Raw genomic sequence first — 21,154 nt, forward strand, 5'->3', positions numbered from 1 at the left:
TTATCCATTTTAATCCAATTAATGTGACATATGTGGTATAAAGGTGATTTTTGGAATAAATTTAAGAACGTTTGGGAAAGTACAGCAGCAGCTATCCATGAACTAGTCAAGTTTGCGAACAAAAAGCGGCAACGGCATAACATTTCAAAATAAAGGATACATTTTGTCAGGTTAGTATAAATTAAAGCACATAGAAAAATCATTTAGGAAATATTATGTTTTAAATATAATTTATAATTTATAGTAACTACATAAAAGTCACATGAAACAGTTCTTCGCGGAAAAAAATATGAACCGGAAACGCCTGTTAGGCCTAACTTGACCACACTGACTTTGGTCCTGTAAAACTTCAGCGACAAAAGCGCTTCTCTGGTCGGACTGTTTTGTCTTTCTCTCAGCGATGGAGCGGAAAGTTGCTCGAGAATTTAGACACAAGGTAAGATAAAAAACTTGTTTTCATATATTCCAGTAATATCTTAGTAAAATGTTATTGTGTTGCCTGGTTGTTTATTGCGGTGTCTCAGGTGTCTCCACCGGAGAGGATGTTGCGCACACAGAGGCCTATTTCTGAAAGAGCTGAATCAGTCAGGAATTATTTTTAAAATGTTGCTGATTTGAATTAGCACAAACAAGAAACCAAAATTGATTCAGGACTATTTGTTTTATCTGTTGTTTATCTTGATCTATATATTTAAAGACTAAAAACCAACAACAATTTCTATCATGAGAGGTACTTTGGGATGAATTTTAAAGTATGTTATTTTTCAGTATTTAAAATTCCTTCATAATAATAGATTATTTATGTCGACAGAAATTCCCGTCAAAACTTTTATCGTACTAACAGTATTATGCACTTAATGGGTAAACAATTTTAAAACCAGGGTGGACTTAAAATCTGAAAAGGAAATATACTGTTTAAAATGCTTCAATTGAGCTAAGTAAACATTAAATTATTATAGACCAACAATTCAGTTAAATTGTCATATTTTAATTATAATGAATAAAATTAAGTTTCACCTCCTTTTTCACTTTTAGCCATTTTTTATGTGTTTTGCCAACATTTAGGTTAAACACATTTTAATCTTTGATTTTTCTTGCTGTTGACGTGTCATATTATTTAGATGAGCCTTTAAAACTATCAAAGAGCATAGGATAATTGAGAAAGGAAACCTGATATGGTTGGGGCATTTTTATCCTTGGAGCATGCAGGGATCACCACAAAGCCATCTGTGCTGCCAAGCGGGGCCCATATTGTCTCTACAAAGGGCAACATAGCATTAGATAATGTGCCACATATGAGCATCCAAGCAGAAATAATGAGATAATTTATGGGTTTAATTAGAGGCTCTCCACAGTCAGTCTTTTGTTGTTTTTCCAGACACGGTCATTTCTGCCCTGATTCCCTCAAAATAATTTTGGATTGTTGTTTTCTGGGCCTTAGAGCCCACCTGAGCTGTTGATTTGATCAAAGTTTATGTAAAAATGTTAATCATTATAACACTTCTTATATGAGAATACGGTATAATCTACTCCTAAGCATATGTTGCCCTTCGATATAAATGCCTGGCACACAGGGAACTCCAACGTTGTTATTTTATGATTCCAAAGTCTGTGGTTCAATTCCAGGCAGGGCTAACCGTTTCCTGCAGCACTAAGCAACAGACATTTACAATGGTGATAAAGTCAGGCGTGTTTTGAACACACCCATTTCATTTAGATGACCTGTCGTCATAAAAGATTACTATCAAAAATACTTGTGCATGTCAATAAATTGGAATATCACTCACATTAATCTATTTCAGTACATAAATTCAAAACGTAAAGCTCATTTACAGGATTAGCTGAAACTATGTTTACACAGACTATAAAAAATTACTTAGCTTTTTTCTTTTCTTCTCAATTTCTGACATTAAATAAAATTAAGCCTTCCCTTTTTAATGTCATGTCGGATTGGAAAACATCATTTTTCTTTTATTAATGTCAGAATTAGGAAGAAGCATTATTTTTATTCTTTGTCCAAGGTCAGAAGGACACTTATGTTTTTTATTGGAATAGATGTCATCATGAAAAAGTGTATCTTTTAATGTAGTGTATGAAAATATTTCATGACTGCGTTAGGTTCAGATTTTTCACCAAATTGCTGAAATAAGGTCACTTTTTGAATATATTCTGGTATAGTCCTTTAATCTTGCTGGAGTTTAAGATAAGTTTGTGTGCGAATGTTGGGTGTCATGTCTGTGAGATGTAAGGTGACACTGCTGACCTTCCTCCTGCTGCCTCTCTAGCTATTATCTCTCAGTGCTTTGATAGAGAAGGGCAGCGGTCATAGATTCAGATCATCCCACAGTTTAGCTTCACCCTTGCTTCCTCTGCTTAAATGAAATCAGGCTCTGAAATTAGTGTGTGATTTAGCAAAAAAGCAGTTAAGGGATATCAGGGTGAAATGTGCATCAGTGATTGGCCGAAGCGTTTCCTGAAAACCGTCCTGCTGCACCTGAGCCGTCATCAGGTTAGTAGATGGCTTTGGCTCCTCATGGCGTTGGCGGGACCATGGGTGGGACAGAAGTGACTGTGTGTGTGCGCGTGTGTCGGTGAGCTGACAGAAGAAGGATGGTGCCAGATGTTTCTGTTCTGTTGCAGGTGGAACTGCTGATTGAAAATGAGGCAGAGAAGGATTACCTTTATGATGTTCTCCGCATGTATCACCAGTGAGTACCATCTGTCGTTTCTCAGGTGGTCGAAGTGAGTGTTAGTTGCTGTTTAAAACCAAATATCTCTGTATGAGTAAACTCCTGTAGAGTATTTATTAAATCTGGTCATTGAGGGAGAACTGCTTTGAATAAAAAAACAGTCTTGAAGTAAAGCCCTTATTATTGATACGGTGAAAATCAGTTTTACTTTTAGTTTAGTCTTATTTATAGCATTTTTTGTGATATGTTTTCTCATTTAATCTGAGTTGTCTTGCGCCTTTTCTAACGCTTGTTGCTTCCTGAGATCAGAGTAACTGGGTGCACCTTATGAGGCCAGTAGGCTAAAAGTCTTCTAGGTTTCAATTAATCTTTGTACAGAAGCAGAGTCCTGTGGCCTCTTTGGATGAGCCTCTGATCCATTTCCTTTGTCCTCCGACAAGCTTGGCTAGTTATCCACAAAAGCTCTTTTTTTATGCTCATCCTTCAAATGGGGCTGAAATGACACATATGCATAATTAAACAAGCAGACCATGTGTAGCTTCTTTTCTCTTTTGTCTCCATCTGAATTGCAGCAGAGAGAAGACTGGATTATCTTTTCCATTGACATACAATGATATATTTATTCTTGATCCTTTGCTAAACTAATTATTATTGTCTGTATTATTTTAAATTTGCAATAAAAAAAATTGGTTGCTGTGTAGAAACTTGTGAATTAATAATAAATTAGAATTCAAATTCTATGATCTTCTTCTACTGTCTGGTTGAAATGATTGTGTGCATTAAAATGATCTAATTATATGATCATGTAATTATTTTTGGGGCATTCAGGTAGGTTGAACTGCTTCATTCCATTTTTTTACGATTTTTTTTTAAAGACTTTTAAAAGTTAAATATTTATTGTTATGCAGTCATGGTAAAAACTGCATCCCACAGTGGTTGCTTACTGTGTGACTTTACTATAAAAAACACAACTGTGCTTCAGTTCATTGAAGTTTGTGAATGTTTATTTAATGCCCCCTCACAAAATTTCAAGCAGGTTGAGTTCATTTCCTCATGATATTCCTGCCCAGTTGGATGGTGGTAATGCAGACATGACTACCTGCATGCCACAGCAAAATGATCTTAGAGTTGGGTGTGGTCTTTTCAAGAATTATTTAGCATTGCAGTTTCCCTCCTAAATCATATGAAGCACCAAGGGATGATAGTCAAAACCTAATTGCTATATTCCTTTGCATATCAATGTCTTTTAGTCTTTCCTTCTAATTCCTCCATAAATTTAAATCCTGACCATGTTTTGTATTCACTCAACATTTCATACGTTAGTTTTTTTTCGCTGAGGCAAAAGTAATCCACCATAAACTGGTGTAACCCATTCTCTCTCTTTCTCTCTCTTTCAGGTCTATGGAATTGCGGGTGCTGGTGGGAGACCTGAAACTGGTCATCAACGAACCAAAACGGCTTCCGCTGTTCGATGCGATCCGGCCTCTGATCCCACTCAAACACCAAGTCGAGTACGACCAGTTCACACCCAAGAGGTCACGGTGAGTGCAGCGTGGCATTTTAGCTGTTTCGCTGTGGAGACGGTCTCAGCTGTTTTGCATCTTGGCGATAAACTTGATTAAACTTCAGGAAGCTGAAAGAGGTGCGTTTGGATCGAACGCAGCGCGACGGACTGGGTCTCAGCGTTCGAGGAGGACTAGAGTTTGGCTGTGGACTCTACATTTCACAGATTGTCAAAGATGGACAAGCTTACAATGTTGGCCTTCAGGTATGTGGATATTAAATAAAGATATGGATTTTTTTTCTGTCTTTCAATTTGCTTTTCTGTTTGTCGCACATTTTAGGAGAAAACATTGCACATATTAAAATCAAGGAAAATACACCTCTTACCCTATTCTAGTGTGTCGCAAAAGTTCTTAGATCTTTAAACTTTTTCTGCTATCCCAAGTTAAACCAAAACCTTAATGAATTTGATCAGAGAATAAACCTCTGCACTTGTCTCCATTCTTGGTCATGGTAGTTTTGCATTTGTTTCAAACCATTTCTAATAAAAGGACTGTTTTTGTATTTTGTTACGTAGTTTGTGGAACTTGATCTGACCACGCAACACACAGTTTGAGTGATTATTAAATCAGAACTGTGTTCAAAGGATCCACTAGGTGGAGTAGATCCCTTTTACTCCCAAGACGGCTCTGCTCCAGAAAGTATTCATGAAAATCCCTTCAGATTTGTGTTTTAAAACGGATCAGATGCCGTTTTTATCTCTGTTTGCTTGGTGTTGATATAACAGATGGAACAGTTCATAATGGTGTCTTTGGAGCAGACTGGCTCTTTTGCGCCCTGCAAAATTACAAACACGCAATCGGTCTCAAATTCTCCAGCTGTGTTGTTGAATGTAACGCTCATGAATACTGTGCTGTACTCAGAAGAACATTGGGTTGCTCAGATTCATTCATTCCATAGACAATTACAGGGGAGGAAATAAACACACATGCAGGCTGAGAAACAGACTCATTTTATTTGTGATTTTCCTTTTCACAAAACATTAATGTATTCATTAACATGCCTCGTAAAAAGAAAGCGAAGCTCAAATAATAGGGCAGATGGTTTAGTTGGGGCACAAAATGAAATTTCAGCTCCAGAATTTTTATGTTTCTTTTAAGTCCATCCTCTGTGTTACTGTGTTCTAAACAAATTAAAATTGACAAAAAATTTGACACAGAAAGCAAACAGAATATTTCTTGGGCTTCATGCAGAACTAGCAACCTGTTATCTTTTTAAAACATCCATAGATTCTTAGATAAAAGTAGATAGATGGTGCAGCATTATTAGATACGAAAAGGTTCTAAAGTCTATTACAGGTAAGGGAAATATTAGTGAGCATAATTTCACAGAATTGAAAAATCCAGAGTATCCCTTTAACTGCTCTTGTCTGACAAGATAAGATTATATTTCAATCTGACTATAGGTGTCTGTGTAGCCTAAAATTATCTGAAAGATGTGGGTCTTACTGTAACATACAATTAAATACTAATCATATGTAAAAGCATCTTCTTGTAAGAAATAAACTCAAATGTAAGACTTTTAGAGAGTCCTACATTTTTGTAGGACTTTTAATGTCTCTTAGCTAAAGATAAATTATTTGTTTTCAGTTCCTGTATATTTGGACAGTATTCTTAGAAGCTTATTGCAAAAGCGATTTAGTGAAGAAAAGCGTCACTTCCAAGACAAACTGCAAAACTATAATGGGTTGTACAAATCAGTAGATCATGGTCTGTTGAGCAAACAGGAATGTAAATGTTGGATTAGCAGAAACATCGCCTTTGTCCTCAGCAGATTCATTGAAATGCATTTATCAGTTTTAAGGTCTGCACTGATTTACAGGTGGGTGATGAGATCGTGCGAATCAATGGCTACTCCATCTCCTCCTGCATCCACGAAGAGGTCATCAGTCTCATCAAGACCAAGAAGATTGTCTCACTCAAAGTTCGCCGTATGTCGACCTTTGTGTCGTCGGTACCAGAAAGAATATTTAATACTTTGCTATTTCTGTGATTTGTTATTCATTTGTCTTTTATACAGATGTGGGGATGATCCCAGTAAAAAGGTCAGGTTTATTAATTATTTTCTTTGTCCTGCATGTCTAAAAAAACAGCTGCTTATTTTGTGTGTTTTTGTTCTCTCCAGCTCATCTGATGAACCCTTGAAGTGGCAGTTTGTGGACCAGTTTGTGTCCGAGTCCGGGGTAACAGGCTGCATTTTTTTTTTTTTTTCATGGCTTTAACCGCCTCAAAAACTTTTGGTTATTATTCAGTTGTTTTGTTTTGTACTGCTTCAGGAGAAGAGAAGCAGTGTGGCCGGCTTGGCGTCTCTTGGTGGGAAGGAGATCAAGGAGAAGAAGGTTTTCCTCAGTCTTGTGGGAACTAAGGGTATGGGCATCAGCATCTCAAGCGGCCCAACCCAGAAACCTGGGATCTACATCAGCAACGTCAAGCCAGGCTCTCTCTCTGCTGAAGTTGGACTTGAGGTGATTTCTCCAACAGGACTCTGTGATGTTGCCGATAAAGGAGCATAAATTAAGCAATCATTAATTCTCTCTTCGTGTGTATATTATCACTTGATTGGATTTTTAAATAATTGATTAAATTATTGATTCAAAATAACTTCATTCTGCAACAATAAGACTAATCGATAGGAATTGTCTATCGATTTGTCTTAATACTATTTCAATTAACAGTACAAAGTGTACTGTAAAAAGCTCTACTTTTCACAAAGTATAATTTTAATAGATATAATCAACAAGTAGAGGATGAATCTGTGAGTTATTAAATGATTCATTACTCTAAGAATAATACATTTTCCTGGCTAACAAGGTTTTAATTTCTACGGCGCCCCCTAGGGGACACGGAAGACTTTTTTCTCCCCCTTTGCGTTCTCGCAATAATGTACTGAATTTTATTTGCAAGAATGTTTTTAAATATCATTTTTTTCCTTTTTCCTCTTTTCTTTTTTCTCTCACTATTTTGTGCTAATCTGTCACATGGAATCCCAGCACAATAAATAAAAATAGCATGTTTTTGTCATAATGAAACACATGAAAACAGGGTGAAAAGGTTTATTTTAAAGAAATGTGCACGCATTCGCTTTGTGTTATTGAATACAAATAAATTATTAAGACGAATCTTCTGCACGTAAGGACGTCCTAATACTTGTAGTTTATGGTTTTTATTTTCATTTTTCCGAAGTGTTACTACCCCTCTCACGCAGTCAGTGCTTGCTGTATCTACTGTAGGCTGGAGACCAGATCGTGGAGGTGAATGGAGTGGATTTCACCACGCTGGACCACAGAGAGGTGATTTTGTTCATGACAACATCTGTCATTATTCTCATTATTTTACATAGCGGCTAAGAAATTTGAATTCTGACTTTTGTGTTTCTTTTAAATCTCATTTTTTTAAGGCTGTGAAAGTCCTGAAGAGCAGCAGGAGTCTCACTATCACGGTTCTGACAGGAGCTGTGAGTACACACCATGTTGTCCAATAACTGCTTATACCTTTTGGAGTACAATGTTTTTACACATTGTCTCATATTAAAACTCATACATTATATTATAATGTAATGCACATAATTATGAGACATTAACTAGATTTAAATTATAAAATGCATTTTTGTTTAAAAGGATCCACAAAGACTCCCTGTTTATCTATAATTTGATATAAATCAAATAAAATTTAGTGAATCTCAATGTTCTTGATCAAATTTAAAATTCTGCGACAACAATAAAACAAACTGCTGCTAAGCAACTAGTATTGTTGCATTTTGTGGAGTGAAAATCCTGCAACTGGGATGAAACTTTAATTGTTTGCAGGTCCCTGCAGTTCACTTGACAGACAATCTATCATGACTGCAAGACCACTAACATAATTTTTTTTTCTTCTGCTATGCATCACTCTGAACAATGTGTGTCAGTGTTTTTAATACATCACCTTTCCATAAAATGCAGCTTAGAAAGATGTCTGGAGGAGCAACATTTATCCTCCGTAAAGTCACTTGACAGATTGTTTGCTCTTGCAGCCGGTGATGGGGACTGTGTAAGTGAGACCAGCAGTCATGTCTTGTTATTGTCTTCCTTGGTGCCTGTCTGATGCGTTTATCTGTGAGTTTGTCTTGATTTGGACGTTGCATCCTCCGTCAGCGGGTATTGAGAGGATGGGTTGTGTTCCAAAATCAGACGGCTTCTGCTCGTGTGCCACGCTTTGTGTCTTTTCTAAAACAGTGCTTATTGCATATCTGCAGAGGGAACACTGCAACAATAATTATACACAGTAGGCAAGATAATTCATTGGAAAAAGCGCTTTCTATGTGAATCTTCTCCACGATGATATAATGGCAAAGTTTCAGTTGTGACTGGGTTGTCAGCTTGTTTAAATCCAGCCTTTATTGTGCCAACACGTGTTGTTCTGTTAAGAAAAAAATATTGTGAAAATGAACATATCCTTGTTCCTTTCATAGAATATAACTTTTTACAGATATGGTGTGACTATTTCTATAAAAGAAGAGCGTTTGGCGGTTTGCTGTTTTTCACGTTATACAGATTTTGTTAGCACAAAGCTGAGAAGGAACGACATCCCTAATGACCTGAGAGAAGCATTTTTTCACCAAGACGTTCTCTGTCCTGTTCTTGTATTAGACTTGTGTACCCGACTGAACCCTGGTTTGAGTACAATAGCTGCATATAAAGGCACTCTCAGATTTTTGTCTGAGGCCGGTTTTCACCGTCTTAGGGAAGTGAGCTGTTTATGACAGACGAGGAGCGCCTTGCAGCCGAAGCCCGCCGGGAGGTGGAGAGGCAGGAACTGATGCATCAGAAGAAGGTTGCAATGGAGACCAACAAAATCATTAAAGAGCAGCAGGAGAAGGAGAGACAGTGAGTGAGCTGCACAACCTTTAATTAGCTTCACCCAGAAGCTGATAAATGTTCTGCTTTTTATTCAAACAAAGGAAGCTGTCACGCAGGCATTTGTTGCATGAGTATTTGAAATCTTGCAGTAGCTAAATTTTCTGAGTTTACAAAAAAGGATTACTCTCCTTTTTTCCCTGTGTTTTATGTTTTAAAATAATAAATTTAATTTGTAAACTTAACATCATATTCCCTGTATTTATAGTCCTTATGTCTGAACATAGATTCATGTTGGGGTTTTGATGTTTCTGATGCTTTTTGTAGGAGAAAGATGGAGATCTCCCAGAAAGTAGCGGAGGAAGAGGAGCGCTATAAGAGCGAGATGGAAAAGTAAAAAGTTGTCCATATTCAGTGAATTAAAAATATCTTTGTTGAGCTTTTTAGTTGTTTTTTTGAAGTTAATAAAATATCTACTATAGGATTGAAGCTGCAGAAAAGAAACACGACAGAGATTGGGAGGAGGACTGGGGATCCAAAGACAGAGCAAAGAGTCCCCGCGCTTCAAAGAGCCCCTCACCGGAGATTAAACCTCCAAAGGCCAAGAGTTCACGTATGATCAAAAGTTTAAAATGCATGAATCCTCTGCTTACTTCCAAGCTTTCCTCCTCTTGTTTCTGTTTCACTCCAAATGTTCTTTTCCTGCATGTGTCTGCTGGTTGCTGTGGTGTTTTCTACGGCCTCTTCTCCTAGTTGATGGAGCCACCTCCTTCATAGAGGAAGAGGAGGAGGAAGATGATGAGGAAGACAGCCAAGTGAGTTTGGAGTTTCAGGTGTCATTTATGCCGGCTGTGCTAATTGACGCACAAAAGTCTCAGATTTCCTTTGACAACCATAATGTAACCATGAGAGCAGACTTGACAATTTCTTCACATTGTTCCCGATTTGCAATCAAAAGATTTTACAAAGCTTCAACCTGCCAAAAATTTCCTACAAAATTCAGCTGATTCTGATTTGTCTTTAAGAATTACAATTAACAAAATATATTTTTTTAAGTTTCTGGTTGAATAGAATATAGAATTTTTCCATAAATAAGATTAGGATTTTTCTAAAACAGCCAAAAGTTACAAAGCCAACTCTTTCCGCATGACTGAAAAGCTACAAATACAGCGAGTTATTAGTCAGAGGTTTTAATAAATTAACCTAAAGATAAATAAATACCGCATGTCTGCTTTGCTTGTTTTTAAGACATATTAAACAGTAGCTCCATTTTATTGTTTTATAACATAAATGAAGATGTAATGAGCACCACATTATGGTATTTACAACTTGGATTTCTCTGCGCATTTCTGCAGACAAGTCATTCCAACTCTTAGTTTGAATGCAGCTCTCATCATAATTTAAAATACAGTTTTTATCTTTAATTAAAAATGTTGTGCTACTTCCCAGTCAGACTCTGCCTCTCTGAGTGCTGTGTTGTGAGGTTTTACATTTCAAGAAAAAAAAAAATGTGCTCAAACTGTATGGATTTTACTTGGATGTAAACTAAGTTTGCGATTTCATTTTTCATGAAGAGTGTGTTCATCTCCATCCTTAGCATTTGGCTGGTTTTATCGATACGAGGGGAAGCTGCCTTCACTGCGAAAGGTACAGTGAGCTGGTTGTGTTGTGTGAAGTGGATCTGAACAGTTTACCTTCAAATCTGACGTTTAGCTCAAATGGTTGGAAATGAGCGAGGATTGTTTTCTCAGATTTTCTTGTGTTGGCGTTGCACCAGTTTGTGTTTGTATTATTTAGTTGGTAGTTGCTGTGTTTTTATTTTTTGCATCATTTTGCGTTACCCATCTGGCGATGCCTCAGAAAGGAGAAAAGAAGAAGAAGAAAAAGAAAATGTCCAACACAGACACACTGCAGGAGCAGAGAAAGAACAAGAAGGAGATGGAGTTTGAGCTGAAACTTGCCAGAGAGAAGGAAGAAATGCAAGAACGGGAGAAACAACTAAAGATCAATCGGCTGGTTCAGGAGGTACGGAAAGATGAAGTCTCAGCTCAGAGGAATAAATGTAATCACAGCATCCTCTTTTTCAACACATTTGCTTCCAAGCAGTTGGCCTGTAATCTTTTAAAGTAATCTTTATCACAGGTTTGCAGTTTTCTGCCTTGCCTAACCACACATAGACAGATTGACAATAAAATTAATTCTGCCCAGCAAACAAACGCTAGTTAAAAATCATTATTACCTCTGACAGACAGAAACTGATTGTCAAAGCTTGAATTGAGGAGTAACAATGTGCTTTTTATGCTGGCAGTGGGTCAGGTTTTTACCCTTCTGGCTGAGGAGGTCGTGGGAGTTTTGTTGTCCAGTTGACGCATGTTTCTTGTTTGAGCCAAGACCTGGAGCTGTTCTCAGCCAAGTACAAAGCAGCTGGAATAAGAGTCTGCTCCTCTAGATCTGAAGCAAGTACTCTCAAATGAAAAAGGGCTAAAGGCTCCCTTCAGATCAGGAATCAGTGTCTGCATTTGGCAAATCAATTCAAATGTCTTGGAGTCCTGGTCGTAAGTGATGGTGGAGCAGGAGATTGATTGGAGCTAATCTGTGGGTGCTGCTCTGATTTGTCAAGTGGAAGAAAGACCTTTAAAGTTTGAAGAGCCTAAAAGCAAACCTCTAATTTAATGGCCCTCCTCTGTTCCACTACTTTTAGTTGCTAAATTCCTTGATGTGTCTTTGTCCAATGACATTCAAGTCAGTCTAATTCTACTTACCTAAAGTGAAAACATATGAGTCATAATTGAGAGTATGAGATCAGGTGAAGATCTCCATTATCCATTGGATGTTTGGGGTAGAGTTTTAGAAAAGCACCTGTTATAGATGTCAGGTTCACATACCACTGGGAGATATACCTTTCATTGGGACGTCCAGAATCCCTCAGAGTACCTCCAGGAGTACCTCTGGGAACATATCCCTAGAGATCAATAATATGTATTCCTTCAGGCCTTGGATGCCCCTGAATGATCTGGAGTTTGTTGTCTGGAGCAGCAGGGATGAAAGAGTGTTACTGCTGGATATGTAAGCTCTTTAAAACCACTTTAAAAGATAGAAGCAATCTGCCATTTGGAAGCAAATGCAAAGAAATGATAGAAATCTTTCCCTTTGTTACCCACAGTAATGTTGAGGAGCTTCAAAGTTAATTCAAATGTGCTGTTTATTGAAATATCTGTTGCAGTTCGCGGTGAAGTCTTGTGTCATGTCATTGGTGACAATATGTGTGAAGGTTTTTTTTTGCTCTTGTTTGTGATTCTGGCTGGCTGTAACTCCATCCCAGGTCTCAGAGACTGAAAGGGAAGACTTGGAGGAGTCTGAGAAAGTGCAGCACTGGGTGGAGCGACTGTGTCAGACTCGGTTGGAGCAGATCTCTTGTGTGGAGAATGAATCCCCAGAGGTACAGAGTCTTCAGTTCGAACCTTCCTACGCTCAGAGCTTTTCGACAGTTGTAGTTTGTTTCTAACATAGATGATTTCATGGAAGATTTTACATGGGTGGTGAAGTATTTCTTATTTGTTTGTGGCTTAAAGCTCTCCCCGCCTCGTTCTCCTGGCTCAGAGCCAAGGGTGAAGCATTTTCCTGGTGGTTTCAACCTAGCAACCACTGATCTGGACGACATAAACCTGGACGAGGTGGACCAGAGCCTGAGGGGACCTCTTAAAAAACTAGTCCCGACTCAGCCCACCACAAATCAACCTCCACCTCCCTTGCCTCGCCCCCCACCCTCACCCAAACTGAACCCAACAATCCCTAAGTACTCCCCGCCCTTACCTAGAGTATCCCCACAGCGCCGGCCTCCTTCTTCCCCCAGTCCTAGGAAGCCTCCATCCTCTCCATCCACTCTGACACACAGGGGGCGCAAGCCTCGCGCACATCCCCAACATACACAACCGCGCCGCCCGCCTCCCTCCAACTACCCTCCGCCATCTCACACGTCAAGACCCCCATCGTCCCCTCAGCCCACGCCACATCCCCATCCTCCGCCTCCCCCTCCTCCTCCGCCACCACCTCCTCCTCCTCCGCCCCCTCCCCCACAGCACTCTGAAGAACGTGAATACCGCCAGCATCACCACCACCACCACCACCACTTCCAACATCCTCCCAGCCCTCCCGAACACAGAAGCGAGTGGGAAACAGGCGGCTACCTCCCCAGAGGGGGGATTTATGCATCCAACACCAGTGAAATGTCTCACCCCTCAAGTCCAAAGGTTTGACTTCTTCATGCTTCATGACAGAAGTATGACGAGTGCGGATTGCCTTTTCATTGTGATTTGTCTTTCAAACCATGAGTGTTTTTGTGTTAGGAGCATTTGTGCTCTTATGAACCTCTCTACAGCTTTTATTGGTAAAATGAACTGTAGAGATGGTTGCTGATGGTTAGCTGTGTCTTTGTGGTTTTTATAGAACATGGTGAGCAGGATGCTGCATGGTGTATGGCATGTGAAACAAAAGCCTGTGTGTGCTACTGTTTTGAGCAACCCCGAGTGGATGCTTTTCTGAATACTCTACCATCAGATACATTGGCTGTTAAATTTATAGATGTGAAAATGTCAGGCGAAACCCATAGAGCCGGGGTCTCAAACTGCATTCCTCAAGGGCCGGTGTTCTGCAACTTTTAGATGTTGCTCTGCTTCAGCATACCTGGCTCCAATATAAGTTCACTAGCAGAGTTTTGTAGAGCTTAACTGTATGGTAGTGAGGCAGTTTATCCATTTAATTCAAGTGTGTAGAACAATGGATGCGTCTAAAGGTTGCAGGACTCTGGCCCTCGAGGATTGCAGGTTGAGACCACTGTTGTACCAAAATGGGCTTTAAAAAATTGTTATTTTAAGGGACTCCAAACCAATGTATCGAGGCTATTTTTTAAATATTTTTCTTGCAATTTTTTCTTCTTACCAATGTATTTTCTATTGAATTGTAGAAAATACAATTCAAAGTGTATACTTCACTTTGAAGGTGGAATAAGTTTTGAAATGGTGTCATTCATGGAAAATAAGAAAAAGCTGAAATTTTAGCAAGAGTGTGTGTTCTTTTTAGATCTGTTGTGCACTTGGAGTTTGTGATGTCTTAAAATATGAGAAGTACTTTGGGTGGGTGTCTGACAGTTCTAGCGCAAGCCAGACAACTGAAGGATTCATTGTGTCCTAGGTGATGAGAAACACCTCCCATGTCAGTCATATTTCCAGTTCAAGCAGTCAGCTGGTAAGCCTCCCTCCTTGTGGAAACTCGCATCAACCTCGCGCTGTATTTGGAGTCGGCTAAGCTTTGTAAATGTTTTGCTTGGAAATGTGGTCCAACAGCAGCTGGCTCCCAGTCCCCCTAACCAGCGGCGTCAGATGGCTCCCGTCATGTCAAAGCCCGTCATGCTGCCGCAGTCGCAGGCCAACCGGCCAGATCCGCTCCGACCTGCTGTCCGTTCTGATGGCCTGGTACGAAGCTTATTAGGGTCATCTGGCTCAGTGTGCCATCAGCTGCAGCAGCTATCAATGTCTGTCTCCTTTTAAGAGCCCTAGGAAGTTTTCCAGATTTCCAAACAGGCCAAATATTCTAGTATTTCTTTCTTCAAAACCTTAATTAAAACAGGCAAATCAAGTTGTGTTTGTGGCAATGTTGGATAAGCTGGTAAAGAGTAATCATCTGTCCTGATTACAAATGAAACTTGAAACAGCCACTTTGCCATCTGAGCCATTAGCACCACCACAGGCCTCTACCTCCGCAGTGAGAGGTAAAACAACTCATGTACAAATATCTGCTAATTGTAGCTGCTGCTGCAGGTAGACAAAGGAAATATACTCTCCTGCTGACATTCTCTCTCCGAGCATCGTCAGTATTGTGAAAGTCATTCCTCAGTCGCATGTAGACGCTTACTATTTTGGTTTTCTGAGTTTACATTTTGACTGGATCTGGTCAAAAAATGTAGAACATGAATCTGTTAATCCTTCATCTCTTTTATAGTTAAATATCTTATTGGTAAAAAAAAAAAATACATGGAAAAATATCAGCCATCTTGGTCAAATATTTGTAAATTATTTTATTATAAATGTAATGCATTTAAGCATTCCTTCAGGGCTGCAGCTGATTAGACAGACATGTTGGATAAAATATATTTTACTGCATTTATGTTACTCTGGGCTGTTTTTTCTGGAACCAGCAAAGTTCAACTTGTTTCTGTGCACATGTTTGATGGGTTGTCGTCAGATGTCACACTTCAATAGAGATTCAAAGTTCCCACAGTGCCCGGAAATTGTTGAAGCATCAAACTGAAGAATGTATTTTTCTTTTATTCCTACAATTTGACTGAAAACGTTGAACCGGTGTTGTGCTTCAGCCTCCAGAAATGCTTAAACGGATGGTGCCTTTCAACTCGTCTTTCAAATCAAACAACAAACAAGTAATCTTTTCTTCTTGTACCTTCCCTGTTATGCTTGAGTGTTGCCTTCCTTTTCTAGTTTTACCTCTTTGTCTCCCTGATGGCTTTTCCATGACCCCCCCCCCCCCCCCCCATTCTTCTCTCTGCAGCAGTTGCACCCCTGCCTTTTTGATGAAGTGGTTCATGCATGACTGTATTTTTATTGATTGGGAGCAAACTGTAGAGGCCATGAACATGTTGTTTAGCGTGGGAATGCATGTCATGTGGTAGTTGTGTCACTAGGGAGGTTAATTATGTTTCTATTGCTAAAGAGGGATTTTACCTCCTGAATTCACCACTAAAAATGCTGATTGAAAACATTGAGTTTCTGTAAATCCCTTGTCATCACAAGTCAGTTCTTTATGCATTATGACGGGACAGGAATGTTTCTTTTCCAATGGGTTTCATTAAATGTATATGATATTGCACATGCGTGAGGAGGCATGTTTACTGAAGTCAACATGCAGTAAATAAAAACAAGGCATATATGGGGTTATTTTTACATCACAGAGCATTTGTGCAGCAGCTGGAAATGAATTGCTAGATTAATATTTGTTTGTTTTTCTGTACTGGAAACTCTGGGCTGAATAAATATGATTTACTCACCCTGAGAGCTTGGTTCTGTTTCCGTCTTCCTCCTGTAAAATGAAATTGCTGCAGACCTGAAGTGGATCTGTGTTATTTCCTTCTGTGGTTGAACGGAGAATCACTCTCGTTAAAATGTGTCAGATTATTTTTGAATTGTGAGAAACTTTGTGGTTTTTCAGTGTTGAGGCTTATACTCAAACTTTTACACTGAACTGATTGTCAAAGGAAACCTGACCTCTTGTCACACAACTCACGTTCACTTAATGTTCACTTAATGTTCACTTAATGTTGTCTTCATTTGCTCTTTGTGTATTTATTGATCACTTTAAATTAATTACATAATGATGTTTTCTTTCAGGGATTTCAGAAATACGTGGACGACTTTGATCCGTACTCCATGGTATTGTATTCTTGGGCTACAGAAAAGGAGATTCTAACTGTACATAAAATACAAAGACTAACCTTTGAAAATTGAATCTTTTTCATCAGTCAGATGAGTTAAGATATTGACCGATTTCAGTCAATATCTCTCTTAGCAGAGTCTATACTCATGATTTCCTCTTGCTGGTTAAATTCATTTAGAACATAGGTTCCCATTTATCATGGGAACCTATGTAGATAAATGTGTCATTTCATCACATTTATCTACAATCCAAGTGATTTTTTTTTTCTTCTCCCTGTTTTCTTAATCAATAGTTTTCCTCAGACCAGATAGATGGACGAGATGTGAGATTGCTAAAAATAAAAAAGGTATATATTTTTTTTCATAGTTCAAACACAAGGCCTGATTCTTTTTCACATTCTGAAACATGACTACTGATTTCTTCTTTTTATTTTTATTTTTTTAAGGCCGGACAACTTGACATTGCTCTGGAAGGTGGAGCTGAGTCTCCTCTTGGAAAGTTGGTGGTGTCTTCAGTGTATGAAGGCGGTGCAGCCGATAAGCACGGTCAGCTGAATTTTTCAATTCATGATTTAACTTTACTGCAACCGTGTAGGGAGTTTGAAATATGACTGGAGCACATTTGTTGCACTAAGTGATTTAAAATCATATGTATTTTTTAAAACTCATAGAGAATCAAAACAGTAATTCATTCCGTCTGTTTAGTTTTATTTTGTTTTTTTTTATAAATTCAAAACTTTTAGCTTTTCATCCACTTTCAGTCTTTTTTTATGTTTTAACACAGGGGTGTCCAAAGTTGGTCCTCGAGGGCCGGCATCCTGCATGTTTTAGGTCTCTCCCTGGTTTAGCACACCTTCATCAAACGATGGCTCATTAGCGGCCTAAGCAGAACATTGACTTGCTGAAAAGGTTGTTACTACCACTAGGGAGAGAACTAAAACATGCAGGATGCCGGCCCTCGAGGACCGACTTTGGACATTCAACATTTTGTTCCTGCACTGACTAAACTGTGCGTGTCTGTGGTAATTGTAGGAAGGCCTTAGTGCTGATTATTTTTGCATCTTAAATGTCTGTGTTGTTTCTTTGTGTTTGCAGGAGGGATCGTTCCCGGTGACGAACTCATGGCTGTCAATGGGAAGATCCTGATTGATGCTAGTTTAGAAGAGGGACAAAACTCTCTGGCTCGGGCCTGGAACAGTGGAGGGGTATGAGAGCACTTAGAGACTAGAAAACATACTCTGGATTTTAACAATATACCCAGTTTAATTGATCATATGTTATATATTCAGCTGAGGTTCTTACTTCGTATTAATTTAATCACAGAGATTTAAAATCATTTCACCCCTCAGGACTGGATTGATGTGGTGATTGCTGTGTCCCCTCCAAAGGATTATGAAGATGAAGTGTAAGATTTATTTTTGTTATGCTCCAATACGCTTTGTTGCATTTTATGTGCTAAGCTATGAATCTGTTGAAATATGACGAAGCGGTTCAGTAGTTTACAGACGGCGGCTCGTGTTTCTGTGTGTGTGCATGTGTATGCAGCCCTAAGTCAGCATCAGTCAGTCCCACTGTGAACAGAAAGGTGTTTGAAGGCAGTGCAACACTTTACAGACATGGCTATCAGCTTCAGCACTAGCCCCACCTCTCTTCCTTCCTCACCCTTGTTCTGGTAATCAACTTAGCCTTCAGCCCTCATCTTCTCTGCTGCACGTCAGAGGGGAGGTTTGGTGTGGCTTTTGTTTTTGTTTTTGTTTTTCCTCTTGTGGACATGTGACAGTCTCTCTGACAACTTGAATACTTAAGACGGCAAGAGGATTTTAATGTTTGTTTCCTCTCATCCGGGCAGGTTTATATCTTCTTGTTGCTTGGTTTGCTCCATAGAAAACGGTCATGACTTTGAATGTACAATGTCCAAAGGAGGATTTAAATAAAACACTCTAGTTACTTTAAAGACATTTATAGTAATAAGTGACAGATCACCTTGTGTATGTGCTGGATCCAGTGAGCCGTAAACATGTTGTTGTATGTTCTCAGGTCACGGACACCACAGACTCCTGTCAGCCTTCACCAGTTGTTCTGATTGATGTTGTTTCTTGGACTGTTACATGTCTTAAAATCTTTGAGTCTGAGATGTTTTTTTTATTGAATTTACTGACACAAGATTACATCCACTCATCATATTAGTTTTGGGCTTTTGGTGATTCATTTGAACTTATTGTAGCTTTTCATAAACCACTATTAATATTTGAGTAAATGTCCCAGAGGAGGTTGCAGATAAAACATCAGTTGTGGTCAGCAACAAGCTGCTGGAGTAATTATGACTGATATTTTGACAACAACAATCCATTTAAAATTGTTTTTTCTGTTTTGGGCCATTCTGAAGACGTAATTAGTCTTTTTTAAAATCCTTTTCCAAATTGGATTTGATGGGCCATATCAGGTTTTCCTGTAAAGCTAATGATTTAGGACTCAGAGTAACAAGCCATAGCTGAATGGTTCACCCTGACTCCATATTTGTTTTCATCTTCGTCTCCTCTGAACCTAAACCTTTCACTTCAAAACATTTAGTCGTTCCATAAAGAGCATTTGCAATTTTCAGCTATGCTTCATGGTGTTTATTTTAGATTCTTTACTGGTCAGCAGCACCCTATCCGGTTTCATCTGTAGCTCTAAGCTGCATAATGAGTCATATGTGCAAAAAGAATGGCTTAAATAAATCACCAAAAGCTCAAAATGAATATGAAATGCATGATATCTACATGTAAACTTTTGACAAGACCTGTGTGTAATGTGAGAGATGCACCAATTGCAGTTTCTAGGCAGATTCTAGTCTTGATCTGAGAATTTTTCCAAAAAAAAAAACACCATACAAACTTCAAAAGATTTTTAACAGCTTAAAAATATATATTACAATTTGTGCACCTCTAGATACTTTTTTTTGCATCGCAGTAGTTTAGAAAAAGTGACTGTCTTCTGTAACTCATTTGCATTAGTCCATCTCTGTTTGTTGTGGTTGCCGTGCAGTGTCTAATAGGAGAATGACAGATACAATATGAACAGAACAAACATGTATTTCACTTCAGATAAAAGAAAAAGCTTCTATTGTTTACATTCTTTTGTTAACTTTGCTCCTTTCTCCTGCAGGACATTCTTCTAATACCACCAGCCATTAAAACCAGATTCATTAGGAGGAATCTCTTCAATGAGAAGACTGAGAGGCTCTGTGCTTTTTCTGCTTTATCTCAGCTTGGGACTGAGCCAAGCTGTCGTTCAGACTGACGCTGCACCGACAGTGAAAATAGCCATTTTCACTGTCTTGTTTTGTCAATGGATGGTCCAATCATTAAACAATTTTCTCCCTTATATCTCTTCCCTTCTGCAAAGACTGGAAATAATTTACTTCTATTATGCTAACGTCAGTCACTATGCAAATAAATAAGGAAATTGAATGAATAATCAATAATGTATTCAGAATTTTCTTGAGCCCAATAAAGAACTGGTCAGACTAAAAATGAGGTTCCGCTTGAATATTGATTTTATATTTTTTATTTAAAAAATGGTTGACAGATTTATTATATACATACTTACTCAGTGCTGTAAACATAGTACTATTAAGTAAAAGTTATGTTTGCATATATCCATTACAGAAATATGCATATCCAGATTATAATGCTCATTTTTGTTTAGATGTTCAAGAGCTTGGGGCTCTAAATTAGTATTCTGTATACAAGCGATGGGAAAAAAAAAACATTGCACTGTCTTTAAAGTTTGTGTTTTTTTTTTTTGTACTAGTATATTAAAAAAATCATCTGGAGTTTTCCTTTGTTGCATCAAACCTCAAGTGTAAAAAACCATGACAGATTCTGTGCTGTTATTATGTCTTAAAAGTTGCGTAAACAGTACATTTATAGAGCCCAACAGATTCAATGACTTGACTGTGTCTTTTTCTGTATGATATGAACCGGACCCTCCAGTCCTTGACCCAAATCAGATGCTGAAGTGTCAGCTTAGGGTCTTAAATCTTCAGAAATGTCTTCCTTAGTTCTGCTCGGTTGTTTCAGTTGAAGGGTATTTTCCATTTTTGACAGTCATGAGTAAAAGCATCAGACTTGATTTCACCTTCCACACCTGTGTAATCTTCTTCTCAGCAGTCATCATCCCGAGCAGAACAGCCATTAGCTCATATTTATCGATGTGAGGTAGTGAGCTCACCAGACAAAGAACAGCAATAAGTGAGGCAGGAACTAATCATTTACCAAATGTAAAATAATAAAAAAAAATATTTCACCAGAATGCACGCAAAAACTGCATGAGTGAAATTAGTGAGGTGAATTTTTGGGAGCAGACCTACTTTTTTACAGAGACGGGATATTTTTATTTCTACATATCGTAAATCCTATGCATGTGTTGGACTGTATAAAACTGTCGCAAATTAAGAGAAAATGAAGTTTTTCAAATAATGATTTAATCCATCAAGGAAAATAAGTTATTCAAACCAACCTGGCATTGTATGAAAAAGTGATCTTCACCTGGACCAAGTAACAGGATAAATGCTGGTAAATACTTTTTTTTAACGCAGTATATGTTTTCCAAACATTTCTCCTACTTAATATTTTGTTTCC

The 21,154-nt window shown here is 38.4% G+C and overlaps 1 protein-coding gene across 4 annotated transcripts; it reads left to right on the forward strand.

Annotated features, from left to right (window-relative positions):
• The first annotated feature begins 19 nt into the window (after window positions 1–19).
• On the forward strand, window positions 20–19,995 carry ush1c (Usher syndrome 1C). Of its 4 annotated transcripts, XM_008411589.3 has the most exons (28): window positions 20–170; window positions 245–436; window positions 2,641–2,708; window positions 4,088–4,231; window positions 4,320–4,458; window positions 6,075–6,183; window positions 6,273–6,297; window positions 6,378–6,435; window positions 6,529–6,717; window positions 7,483–7,542; window positions 7,650–7,706; window positions 8,975–9,117; window positions 9,415–9,480; window positions 9,570–9,700; window positions 10,685–10,734; window positions 10,948–11,112; window positions 12,410–12,526; window positions 12,660–13,337; window positions 14,278–14,331; window positions 14,430–14,558; window positions 15,458–15,520; window positions 16,485–16,526; window positions 16,823–16,876; window positions 16,976–17,075; window positions 17,625–17,734; window positions 17,879–17,934; window positions 18,075–18,201; window positions 19,677–19,995. In XM_008411589.3, the coding sequence occupies exons 2-27, from the start codon at window positions 401–403 to the stop codon at window positions 18,166–18,168; spliced, it is 2,937 nt and encodes a 978-aa protein (XP_008409811.2). In that variant the 5' UTR covers window positions 20–170; window positions 245–400; the 3' UTR covers window positions 18,169–18,201; window positions 19,677–19,995. The 4 variants fall into 4 exon arrangements, with proteins under 4 accessions (XP_008409811.2, XP_081464168.1, XP_008409812.1 ...); XM_081608042.1 differs by lacking the exons at window positions 10,685–10,734; window positions 10,948–11,112; window positions 12,410–12,526; ... (2 more) ...; window positions 14,430–14,558; window positions 15,458–15,520 and adding an exon at window positions 9,841–9,902 and having other exon boundaries at window positions 29–170; XM_081608043.1 differs by lacking the exons at window positions 10,685–10,734; window positions 10,948–11,112; window positions 12,410–12,526; ... (2 more) ...; window positions 14,430–14,558; window positions 15,458–15,520 and adding an exon at window positions 9,841–9,902 and having other exon boundaries at window positions 83–170; window positions 354–436.
• Window positions 19,996–21,154: the final 1,159 nt, after the last annotated feature.

Source organism: Poecilia reticulata, chromosome 6 (assembly GCF_904066995.2).
Source record: "Poecilia reticulata chromosome 6, P_reticulata-male-v2, whole genome shotgun sequence".
Classification (NCBI taxonomy): Eukaryota; Metazoa; Chordata; class Actinopteri; order Cyprinodontiformes; family Poeciliidae; genus Poecilia; species Poecilia reticulata.

Excerpts from the sequence above, each read along its gene's own strand:
- ush1c (XM_008411589.3), top strand. The coding sequence starts at position 401 with ATGGAGCGGAAAGTTGCTCGAGAATTTAGACACAAG. Across the intron at positions 16,527-16,822 it reads ACTTTGATCCGTACTCCATG|TTTTCCTCAGACCAGATAGA; the intron begins GTATTGTATTCT and ends CTTAATCAATAG. Across the intron at positions 17,076-17,624 it reads CGGTGCAGCCGATAAGCACG|GAGGGATCGTTCCCGGTGAC; the intron begins GTCAGCTGAATT and ends TTGTGTTTGCAG.